Source organism: Megalobrama amblycephala, linkage group LG19 (genome assembly GCF_018812025.1).
Source record: "Megalobrama amblycephala isolate DHTTF-2021 linkage group LG19, ASM1881202v1, whole genome shotgun sequence".
Lineage (NCBI taxonomy): Eukaryota > Metazoa > Chordata > Actinopteri > Cypriniformes > Xenocyprididae > Megalobrama > Megalobrama amblycephala.
This window is the reverse complement of record NC_063062.1, coordinates 11,061,744-11,074,230: the sequence shown is the minus strand read 5'-3', so window position 1 is coordinate 11,074,230 and position 12,487 is coordinate 11,061,744. Positions and strand designations below refer to the sequence as shown.

General features: G+C 34.1%; 1 protein-coding gene across 1 annotated transcript; it reads right to left on the bottom strand.

Moving 5' to 3' along the window:
• Positions 1-2,824: 2,824 nt before the first annotated feature.
• Positions 2,825-9,720, bottom strand: LOC125254521 (cholesteryl ester transfer protein, plasma). Its single transcript, XM_048169163.1, has 16 exons — positions 9,491-9,720; positions 8,256-8,367; positions 8,042-8,173; positions 6,638-6,708; positions 6,438-6,525; positions 6,175-6,244; positions 5,966-6,026; positions 5,758-5,849; positions 5,480-5,659; positions 4,312-4,362; positions 3,978-4,127; positions 3,797-3,864; positions 3,640-3,682; positions 3,492-3,561; positions 3,327-3,412; positions 2,825-3,173 (listed from the first exon to the last, which is right to left on the bottom strand). The coding sequence occupies exons 1-16, from the start codon at positions 9,618-9,620 to the stop codon at positions 3,096-3,098; spliced, it is 1,482 nt and encodes a 493-aa protein (XP_048025120.1). The 5' UTR covers positions 9,621-9,720; the 3' UTR covers positions 2,825-3,095.
• Positions 9,721-12,487: the final 2,767 nt, after the last annotated feature.

Sequence of the window (12,487 nt, the reverse complement as noted above, 5' to 3'; positions counted from 1 at the left end):
GACAAACATTGTTAAAACGCTTTCTAAAGATCTTTAAAAAATTCTGAAAATTAACTTCTTTTTTTTTTTTTTTTTTAGATTTTTTCATTTTTTCTTAGTTTTTTATTTCAATTTTTAAAACAACAAATCCAGTTGTAGCCTTTATAAATATTAATTACATTAAATATTATAACAAGTACAGAAGTAATTACTTTATGAATGTAAATCAAATTGAAATTCAAAACAATGTGTGAAATGAAGCAATGCAAAATGTGAGCTTCTGAGGTAAATATTTAAACAGGGCCTTGACACTCAGGAACAGCCTTCATGCATGTCCAGATCACACACTGCCAAGACTTCAGCTCTCACATCCAATCTGAAACAGACAGCGACTTTCAAGATGATGAGTATAATGTGGAATTACAAAAGCAAAACAAGACCATATTATGACATTGTTGATAATAACAAGTAGGCTATAACGTCATCTTGTAAAGTAGCTGTCTATTTTTTCTGTGCATTTGTGCTGCATTACCTCACAGAAATAAATTATATTATTATCAGAATTATTTTATTTGACTGCTTTTTAAATTGTTTTAAATTAGGCTACATAAGGTTGTTTGAGTATGTGTTATGTTTGACACATTTCAGGGTTTTGTGCTGCAATATCCTGCCTTGTTAAACTTTAAATAAAACGAAACTAAACTATAATTTCCTATCATAATTATAATATTTTAAACAAAAATAACATTCTTTAAGTAGCTACTGGCATGAAGACGGTCATCAAAACAAAGCTCCAAAGGTTTATATTTCAAAAGAATATTTTATTAACATTTCGAAATAATATATTAAACAGCTGCAATTTGAGGAGCGTGTACTAATATTTTCAGTTCCATTCGTTGTCTCAAGGACACGCCCACAATAGCAGGATATCATGAATATTCGCGTAAGCGCCACCCAGTGGAACAGAATATTTCAGAAACCGAATATATTGTAACACCGGGGTCAAATACAATAATAAAATGTAGAGCTTTATTTATCCAAAGCATCTACAGAGCTCTAAACCTGATAAAATAAGAGTATATTTAAAAAAATATAATAATAAAATATATTGGTGCAACTTAGTTTTCAAGTTAGTTTTAAAAATGCAACTTACCTTAGGGTTAGTTCACCCAAAAATGAACATTCTGTCATTAATTACTCACCCTCATGTCGTTCCACACCCGTAAGACCTTCATTCATCTTCGGAACACAAATTAAGATATTTTTGATAAAATCCAATGGCCTGCATTGACAGCAAAATCATTAACACTTTCAAATGTCCAGAAAGCTACTAAAGATGTATTTGAAACAGTTCATGTGACTACAGTGGTTTAACCTTAATGTTATGACTAGAATACTTTTTGTGCACCAAAAAAAAAAATGTCATTCAACAATATCTAGTGATGGGCGATTTCAAAACACTGCTTCATGAAGTTTCGAAGCTTTACGAATCTTGTGTTTTGAATCAGTGGTTCGGAGCGTGTATCAAACTGCCAAAGTCACATGAACCATTGAAATTCGAAACATTTAGAAACACTTATGAGGTAACGAAGCCTCATTTATTGAAATCACATGACTTTGGCAGTTTGATGCATGCTCTGAACCACTGATTCAAAATAAAAATTCGTAAAGCTTCAAAGCTTCATGAAGCATCTGGGGGTGAACTAACCATTTAAGACACCACAGGGGAATAGGGTCAAATTTTTAACTAATAGATATAACCATATTTCCTTAATCACAGCACATTAACATAGTTGTTTTGTATTACAAGTTTCTGAAAAATTGTGTCTAAATATGCACTAATAGAACAGAAATCTGAACATATGATGAAGCCAAGTTTAAAATTAATGTTTCATTTTGTTAATATATAAGAGTCAAATACAGGCCTATCTATCACTCCATGAATCAGAAAATATTGTCAAAAGCCAGAACAAACAATCTCCATGTTTTTTTAGGAATAAAATGTTAAACTAGGCAAATATATATATATATACATACATACATACACACACACACATTATTTATATATATATATATATATATATATATATATATATATATATATATATATATATATATATATAGTGAGTGTGTGTGTGTGTGTGTGTGTGTGTGTGTGTAAGCAAAAAGGTAGGAGAGGCTGTGCTGTATCGTGAAGTCATGGCTGAAAGGCGTTGTTAGGCACGAATTGAAGTGGAGTGACTGCAACCCCTTCAGCCGTGACTTATTCACGATACAGCACTAGCCTTGAGTACCTTATTTCTTACACACACATGGTTTTATAGCTTTTATAAAAAGGTTAAAACACAATACAAACATTAAAGCCAGAAATATGTATCAATGCAACTTTCATGAAGTAAACTTTTTCTAAAAGCCTTCCTTCTACCAGAAAAAAATAGTCCCGTGAACAGCAACAGAAGTTACATTATTACACCATTAGATGGCAGCAAACTGTCTTTATGAGTGTGTCAGTCAGTAGCAAAGACTTGTACATTGAAAAGACTGAATTGTTGTGAACACGGAACAAGACGCAGCTGACAAATGCTTTGACTAGCGCTGTCAGTCGCGGGAAAACCCCTTAACTGTTAAAAGGACAAGATAATACATCGGACATTTAAACAGATTTTTTATTATGAACATAGGACTGACCTGAAAGAAAGAGTGTTTGAAACAAGATGAGAATGAGTAAATGATAACTGAAGTTTAATATTTGGGTGTCATATCCCGTTAAGAACTAGTAAAATAATAGCCCATTTCTTTCAGAAGAACAACTGGTTTAACCAGAAACCCACAACACACAATCATGTATGACAGCACCAGGAAATGTTTAATAACGGTAATACAACCTTTAAGTTGCAAGATCAGTACTTAAGATCATATTACTGAAGGACATGTTAATAAAACAAGATCACATTTTCATATATACAAAATTGAACATGTACACAAAACATCAAACTTTACATTCAAGCAAAAATGCCAGAAAGAGTCATTCATATTCTTATGTGTATGTGATGTATGTGTGCATGTCTGTAAGTGTGTTTGTTCAAGCAAAGAAAATGAAAGAGAGCACAAGACTGTCAATCCAGTGTCCTTTTCAGGAATTCCACCAGCAGATGTTGTGGAAAACCAAAATCCAGCTGGACTATCACATACCCCTGTACATTCACAATTAAAAAAAAAAAAAAAAAAAAAAAAAAAGTAACCGTTTAAAGTGTTGAAATGATTATTTTCTTTGATATCATACATTATGATTGCAAAATACAAGTTAAGATATATTCAAACCTTAAGTGCTAGTGAAATATACTCACATCCCGAGATAAAACTTCAGGATTGATGAGGTCAAAGAGATAAAGCCCCTGTTCATCCATCAAAGCGGTTAAATCTGGTTCCAGGTCTGAGGGGAAAGATGAAATATGATGTAAAGATATAGAAACACATGATTTAGACTGCTTGGTTACAGTGGCAACACTTACATGATATGACTTTGGGGATTCCTATTTTTTCCACAGCTTCCTGTAGATAAACTTTCAAGCTGTCCGCCATCTTTCAGAAAGTCATATAACATTTATGATAATAAAATAGGTGATGTATGAAATAAAAAATAAATAATTTTATTCTCACCTCAGTGGTTCCTTCTGATGTGGAAACGTTTGCTATAGAGATACTACAATTGTCACAAAAAAGAAAAGAAAACTTTAAATCAGGGATACGAAACTGAAATTCTTTTCATGTGATTGTGTAACATCAATCTTTATACAGTACATCCTGTATAACTTACCGCTCTGCAGTGGCTTTCAGAATTAGATTCTTCTCTGCATATGAGGCTTTTACAACAACTGTCACATCCTGTAAGCACATAAACCATTAAAAACCCAACATCCATCCATCCATCCATCCATCTATCTATCTATGTTCATGTGCTTGTATTATGGTATGGCTCTTAATGTGCTTTAGCTTACTGTCTCAAAATAAAGTACTGGCACATCTTGACTATCCAGTAAGAGCTCGACTCCAGCCACAGCTCTGACAGATGTGCCCTCTGTGGTGGTCCACAAGTGTGGAACTGTCACGCTCCTCGCCTTTAACATTGGACCCTCGGAGGACAGCCACTAAAGAGAATGTAAAAAGCCGCCATCACACTTCCACAAACACGCAGGTGCTAGTTTGAAATGGCGGGTGGTGTGCTTCATAGGGAAAACATTTATTTGCATGTTCTAGTGGCAGTCAATAAAATGTGACAGTCATTTCCTCCCCTTTGTGCAATTTGAATATTCGTAATGAGTGCTTTAGTACCTTGCTCAACAATTCAGGCCTGGCTGAGGACAACTCTGTCTGAAACAGATCCTGTAAAATACACAGACACATGAATGTGAATATGCCTAGAAATACGTCATAGCTTTATATCAGGGTGTATATATATAGCAATTAAAACAACACTGCTTTATATTGAGTTACATAACACTATTTTCTACAACAGCTGTGGCATTGTTCATGCATGGGCAGCTCTGTTGCTACTGTCATATAAGCACTATCTCCACTCAAATTTGTGTTATGAAAATTTATGTAATACAGATAGTAAATTTAACTTCATTCCATATACACAGACTTGTCATAGTTGTCATAGTATGCAAATTCATTTTTTTTTTTCCATTTTCTTGAAACCAAAGTTTCCAATGCAAAAAAGGTCCTCTTACCTTTTTCATGTTTTTTGTAATTTAGATGCAAAAACTATAAGCTCAAAAGCACCCTCTACAGTTTAAAAGCATTTATTGTATACTCTAATAATACATTCATAATAAATGCTGGGTTAAAAACAACCCAAGTTGGGTTGAAAATGGAAACCCAGCGATTGGGTTGTTTTAACCCAGTGGTTGGGTTAAAGGTGTCCTAGAAGGTTTTTACAAGATGTAATATAAGTCTAAGGTGTGACTAAGAATGTGTCTGTGAAGTTTCAGCTCAAAATACCCCATAGATTTTTTTTAATTAATTTTTTTAACTGCCTATTTTGGGGCATCATTAACTATGCACCGATTCAGCGCGCGGCCCCTTTAAATCGCCTAACCTAACCTGCTGGGTAGTTTTATTTAACTCAACTATTGTTTAAAAATTACTGTATTGCTTGCTTAAAATGAACCCAAAATATGTCGGAAATAAACATTTATTAATAAGTTTAATGTATAATAAACAATAAACATTTATTAAATTGCTTATTAATAAATGTTCACCTTTTGATTATTATTATTGCCTTTAGTAATTATGTGTCTGATTTAATTTCCAACTATTTTGGGTTCATTTTAAGCCAGCCATATAGTCATTTTTAATCAATAGTTATGTTAAATAAAACTACCCAGCTGCTGGGTTTGTCCATTTTCAACCCGACTTGGGTTGTTTTTGTCCCAGCTTTTTTTACAGTGTACAAATGCCTCCAACATAGGCTATCTAATATTGAATTATATCATACTGTGAGTTCTGTTCCAGAGATATTGCGAATAAATCGTCCATCGTGGTATGCGGCGACCATCACTGGGTCTAGAAGCCCATCGGAGATCCAGAAGCAAAGCATGCGGTTCTCAGTAAGTTGGGAGGGGTTAAACACAGAGGTGCTGAGGTCTGAGGTCACATTATTAAAAGTAACCAAACCCTGTTACAGAAGAACAACATAAGTAACCACATAAAAAGATATAAAAAAATGCATTTGTTTGAACACAATTTTTAAGAATAAAATCTTCATAATCACACCTTATGGTATGATTCTATATAATTAGATGTGATGATGGGGGAGGAGGTCAGAGAGATGTCTACACCGATGTTTCCATCACTAAGAAACAGCTCTGCACAGACAGAGAGAGATGTTACATCAATGCAGAGCAGATACACATATAACATAACCACAAATTCTTTCATGTAACCACTGTTGAAAGAATGGCACGAGAGCTCTGCATTTTACCTGCTTGCTCCTGTACGAAGTCTGCAAGAATGTTGGCCACATTGTTTATTTCCTTACAGATCTGTTAGTGAGAAAAGAAAAACCAAATCCTTTAGGTAAATGGTTGGAAGCCCAACCAAGATCCATGAACAATGTTTAAATAATGTTTTTGTTCTTATGATTTGAGAACCAGAAAACTCATCATGGATCAGGAAACTAGACACACTCACCTGTGACTTTACTACTAACTTCACTGTGAAAGTCACAATATCTGTGAACATTCTTTTTAGCCACCCGGGTCTGCACACAGTCAAAACCAGAGTCATTTAAATGCTTTTGCAAGAGCAGTGTTTAACAGTGATCTCCAGGAAGTGCTCTTTACTCATAAGCAAAGACTTTGACCTAGATATAAATCGAAACCTAGCTTATAAAAAGGTCATTTGTGGAGTTCCGATCACTGTTGTGTCTCAGTAATGTGAAATGTTGAACTCACTCTCTGTCTCCCTGCAGGAGCAGCTTCAGTTTGTGAAATGTGAGGTAACAGTCGGATGTGTCTGCAGCCACTTTGCCCTTTCCACAGTCTGACACACAAACACATCTCTTTTCAGACAATAACTAGTACAGCGAATTTCAGTTCAGGATTAAGTAAGTAATGTCAAACAGAGCTGCCTAAACAAACAGAATGAGACTCACATAGTTTTGGGTTGATGACCAGGTCAATTTGCGACTCAACTTCAAAATCCACTGACTGTTTCAGGCTGAGTCTGTATAAGAAAGAACATGGCAATGACACTCTGATGCAAATTAATATTTATTTTACTGTCGTGTTAGAAAGAAAGACAAACAAAGAAACAATAACTAGTATTTGCCACAATGTTTCTTGGCTTTAAAGTTTTAGAGGCACAAATTCCATGTTAAAAATGTATACATAAAAAGTAAGATTCTTTAAGAGACCCATTTTGTCAATTTTGTTTAAAAAAAAAATAAAAAAATAAAAAATATATATATATATATATATATATATATATATATATATATATATATATTTTTTTTTTTATATATATATATATATATATATATATATATATATATATATATATATTTTTTTTTTTTTAATATATATAAAATTATATTTTTAATCAAAATATATATATATTATACACACACACAGTCAAACCAAAAATTATTCAGATCTTTTAATATTTTTGATATATGTTTACTAGTGGGTGCAGGACACTACAGTTCATTTATGTAAATGAGGATAGCAAAATAAAGTAAACTGTGGCATATTATACCCAAAAATTCTTCATACAGTGGACTACCAGTAAAATTGATTCAAAATTTGGAACCAGAAATTATTCAGACACTTTGACCTGACCATGTCTTAAGTGTTATCTGACATAATTAAGATTGATTTTTTTCTGACACAGTTTAACTCTGAGATCTTGTCATATTTTATTACCATTTTTTTAAACTACAGTGAATAAACTGTATTAATGAATAAAATGTTCAAGGTGAATAAATTTTGGTTTGACTGTATATATAGTTTAACAATAATGAAATTCAGTAATATTACATTGCATATTAGCTCAAATTGAGTGACAGCTCAATCTAGTGACAGCAACAGATTTTTGCTTTTTTTAATGAAATAATTTTTATGTCCATTTAATGCTTATTTCTATTAAATTACCAAACATTTAGACATGATTTTTATTTTATTTAGACATGATTTTTTATGAATTTTGCAAACTTCATAAAAAATAAAAAGAAACTAAAACAGCTCATATAATATTTAGTCTTACTTCCTGAGGTTCATGATCAAATTTTCTGAAGGCTGAACACCTTCTTTCACAGACCATTTGTTGAAAATAAATATTACTTCATTTTCACTGTTTTGACTTTTGGAAAAAAAAAAAAAAAAACAGCTTTGTCTAAAATAAGTGTATGTAATTTTATTATAGGCTAACTGGAAGAAGCCTTGAAGTTAAACCAAAGACCAATGTTTTATAAAAACATATGTAGAGCACGGGGTTAAACCACAGCTGTGCTATTGCAGAAACCTGACCCTGATATGGGGTAATAAATAGAAACACTCACAGCCAGCTGCCATATCCATAGTTGATGGTCCCTTTAAATACAGCCGACACGTTTGAAATGGAGATCCCAATTCCTTCATTCTCTTTCAGCTCAAACTCACTCTTTCCAATGGAAAGGTTATGGATCTCTAGGCTGTGGGTGATGTGGGAAAGAAGAGTGTCATAAGATACAGAATGTAACACAAAACATGTAAGCAACTGCAGGTGTTCCTTACTTGTGGAATCCATATTGCACCGTCCCAAAGCCTATTGATCGCTCTCCCTCTACGCTGGGATATTTGGCATGCTGAAAAGCGGCCTGTATGACTTCAGTAGTCTTCTCATTCACTGAGGAATCAAAGCAAGGAGATGTTTATTCTCTAGTCCAGGGTTTCCCAAACTCAGGGAACTGAGAAGCTCATAATTAATAAAATCATAAACATTTAAAATTAATTTATTTTAAAATAAAAACAAACAATTTAAACAAACTAATTTTTTTATATATATATTTTGATTGTTTACCTGAATATTTTATTCATTAATCAACATCAGAGAACCGTAAACAAGTGTGTTGTTAAATTATTGAAATATCAGATTGAATTTCAGTCAAAGTGGTTCGGCTGACAAAAAAAGTTTGGGAATCCCTGCATAAGTTTTTAAGTTTAGAACTTAGTTTGTCCTCCAATTTTACTGACATTTTTACTTTTGTGCAATCTTTCACAATCTTTACATATTACACAAATATTCTATGCTTTATATGATAATTTTTTAATTATATATTTTTTTTTAAATGATATGCATGTTTTAGATTAAATATAGTATGTTACATCTGTCATGCTAATAATCCATTAAAAAACCGAGACTTCTGCGTGAGAAAAGGGGGTCTTGAAAATGTTTGAAGTTAATTCTAACACCATTTTGAAACAAAATACCCTTTTTTGCCATCCAGTTCCTAGTACTAACAGTTCCTATACTGTTTTTGCAATTCCTTTATGCCATTTTGTAAAGTAGACTAATGGACTTAGCTCAACTTGCCATGTTCATGAGAAAAGTAGCAATGCCCATTTTCTGAAGTCTCATTCCCATAACAGTTTTAAAACTTAGCACCTGTTTCTAGTCATTGCAATAGCATGGAAAAAAGTGACCAGGACAATTGTTAAAACATCTCCTTTTGTGTTCCACAGAAAAAGAAAGTTGTATTATTTGACACAGCATAATAATGTCAGAGAGGTGTTTTTTTTTTGTTTTTGTTTTTGGGTGAACTTTCCCCTAAAAAATAAACCCTAACCTCAAGCTTAGTATCGACAACTCTAAGCCTTGTTTCTTTCTTTTTTTAGTTATATTATACCATTATTTTGCACTCTGATTGTATTAAATGAATTCTGCTGCAAAATAATGAATATCAAATCATATACTCACTTACAAACAAGGTCTGACTATATAGTACAGAAATCAATGAGAGCGTACTTACAGACTACAGCTGCGGGATAGGTAAGTCTACAAACAGCTCCTGTAAACCTGTAGGCAGAGGGAGGATCCAGACAACAACTACTTATTTTGACCAGAGCGAGAAAAAGGAGCAGCGATTTACTCCTCTCCATCTCAACAAAGTCTGAATGGACACAGATGAGCCTGGGTCTCTTAATGTTATTAGGGTTTCTCTTTCAAAAGAGCTCTGTTTTCTTTCAGCAAGTATCTGAGGAGGAGGGACAGATTCAGAGGTAGGCTCAAAGGAAGAGGGGGTGGACAGGGCCTGTAATGTTTGATTTGCAGTGCCCCTCTTTTGGAGAACAGAAGAGAACATGCAATTGCCCCTGGGGTTGACTAGCACATGTTGCTCAAGGTCACTGGAGGACAGTAAACAGTGCACAGGGATGTTTTCTTTGTTTTTCTGGACATTCTGCTGTACAAGACAAATAAGAGATATGACCACAGGACAGAGTGGACAAGAGCAGGTCAAAGTCCATAGGGGTGGACAAGCTCTAATGCAGAGGTGTAAAGTGCAGATAGAACACCCTGAAACTCTCCTGGAAATGGATAGTTATGTAGTCAACAGGAAATTGGCTTTAGAAAGGAACAAGTTATACAAAACAAGTTGCTTACTGATGCTTACCAGATGTGAGCCAACAGACAGTTGAGTATGCTTAGACATACATATTAATCGGGCCACGATGGGTTTTTGTGTAGTTGAGATATAGAGTTCATCGGTCAATCCCAAATAGGCTACATGTGTCACAGTTTTGGTTTATGTATTTTGGGACTCTTAGTTTGAAGTTTTCTGTTCCGGTTTTGCCTCGTTTCCTTTTTCCTGTTTAGTTCCTGTTTCTTTGGTTGTCATAGTTATTCAGTGTTTAATTGATTAGTCTCACCTGTCCCTCATTGCCACTGTGTAGCCGATTAAATGTATCAATTTCAGTATAATCAATGTATCACCAAAGTCCCTTTAAGACAAGTCATTTCACTCGGCGGCCATCTTTGAAACGCCTCTCGGGCATCCATGCAGCTCCTATCTCTCTGAATGGGGAAACATCAAATTCTCCAAAGCTGTTTGCCAAGCTTTTGAATTAAATTTCATATTTGAAATCACCAATGAAATCTGACAACAACTGTCTCATAATTTTTTTTTTTCCAAACGCTCGAATCATGACAAAAAAAACTATTTTTTAGGCTGGCTCAAGCTAATGCGCATGCGCAGACCTAAATGCGCATCTCTTGTGCCTCATTTCGGAGGCGCGCCTCTGACTGTTTCTATAGAAACCAGTGCTTCTATCGGCCGCTGCAGTGACGCGATGACTTTACCAGTCGGCGATTGGCCCTTATTTTGAAGGCGGGACTTATTCCGCCATATTGCGCGTTACACGTTCTCCCATTCAAAACAATATGAATGACGTGTCTTGTGTTATTCTATAGTCTTTGGTATCACTCAATATAATGTATCATTTTTTGTTGGGTTAGTTCACTCAAAAATGAAAATAATGTAATTTATTACTCACCCTCATGGTGTTCCACACCCGTAAGACCTTCATTCATCTTCGGAACGCAAATTAAGATATTTTTGATTAAATCCGATGGCTCAGTGAGGCCTGCATTCACAGCAATGACATTTCCTCTCTCAAGATCCATAAAGGTACTAAAAACATATTTAAATCCGTTCATGTGAGTTCAGTAGTTCTACCTTAATATTATAAAGCGACGAGAATATTTTTGTGCGCCAAAAAAACTAAATAACGACTTTTTAATAGTGATGGATGATTTCAAAACACTGCTTCGGAGCTTTATGAATCGAATAAGTGACTCGGAGCGCCACAGTCACGTGATTTCAGCAGTTCACCGTTTGATAGGAGAGTCTTGAGAGAGGTAATGTCCATGCTTTGAATGCAGGACATTTCACTGAGCCATCGGACTTCATCAAAAATATCTTAATTTGTGTTCCGAAGATGAATAAAGGCCTTATGGGTGTAGAACGACATGAGGGTGAGTAATAAATGACATTATTTTCATTTTTGGGTGAACTAACCCTTTAAAGTGCATGTGAACTGGCAGCATGTGGCTAAAGATAAAACCTAAAATGAATCTACCTCATTCCTGCCAAGCCTACTGCGTTTTGAATTTCCAGTTTGGGACATTTCCATTCAAAAAGACTCAATTCAAATTAAAATCATAAGGTTGCCCTACAAACAAGGCTTATCCATCAGTTTGACTGAATTAGCTGTCAATTTTCCTTCATGTTTTAATTTTTAGACATTATGAGAATAACGTAATGCTTGGTATTTTAACGTGACGAATATCTATGGCAAGAGCTCTTTTCAGTCGCTGTATTCTTTTCCTCATTATTATCCTCCCTTTGCATTCTGCTGTAATACTATGACAAAAAAAACAACAACATATACTGCACATTTGTGGTCTGTTTTCCTGATTTAATTTACAATATATCCCATTAATAATTCTGGATTGAACTGGATTGCACGAAGAATCTCTCGTTTTTCTCCTCAAATCCTCACGTATCTTTCCAGGTTTGTTTTCACAGGTAAATACAATTTATTATCTGTCAAAAAGACGGAAATCACTTTGAAATTGTATTATGCAATGCTGAAGTTAATAACATTTTTGATTAAGGCAACGTATGTTACATAATACAGATTATACTACAGTAATATTTAATCTGTTATTGCTCTGGAAAGAATCACGCTTTTGGGTTATTTATGGTCTGTAGGTGAGTAGAATAATGTCTTCACTGTACTCAGTTAAAAAAAAAAAACGCATTATTGCCTTCATAGAAGGAACATTTCACTGATTTTTTATAGCTTAACAGAAGTTATACCCATAATTTGCGCAAAGCGTCATGGGGCGTAGGAATAAGGTGGATAAAAAAAAGCCAAAAAATAAAAATAAAATCACCAGAAAACCTGCGCTACTCAAACAGAATGCAACTCATATTTCTATTACACTCCATCAAAGAATTTCAAAA

Coding starts and splice junctions, on each gene's coding strand:
- LOC125254521 (XM_048169163.1), bottom strand. CDS start 9,620: ATGGAGAGGAGTAAATCGCTGCTCCTTTTTCTCGCTCTGGTCAAAATA. Junction 5,660..5,757: donor ATATAGAATCATACCATAAG/GTGTGATTATGA, acceptor CTTCTGTAACAG/GGTTTGGTTACTTTTAATAA. Junction 4,128..4,311: donor GGCCTGAATTGTTGAGCAAG/GTACTAAAGCAC, acceptor CATTCTCTTTAG/TGGCTGTCCTCCGAGGGTCC.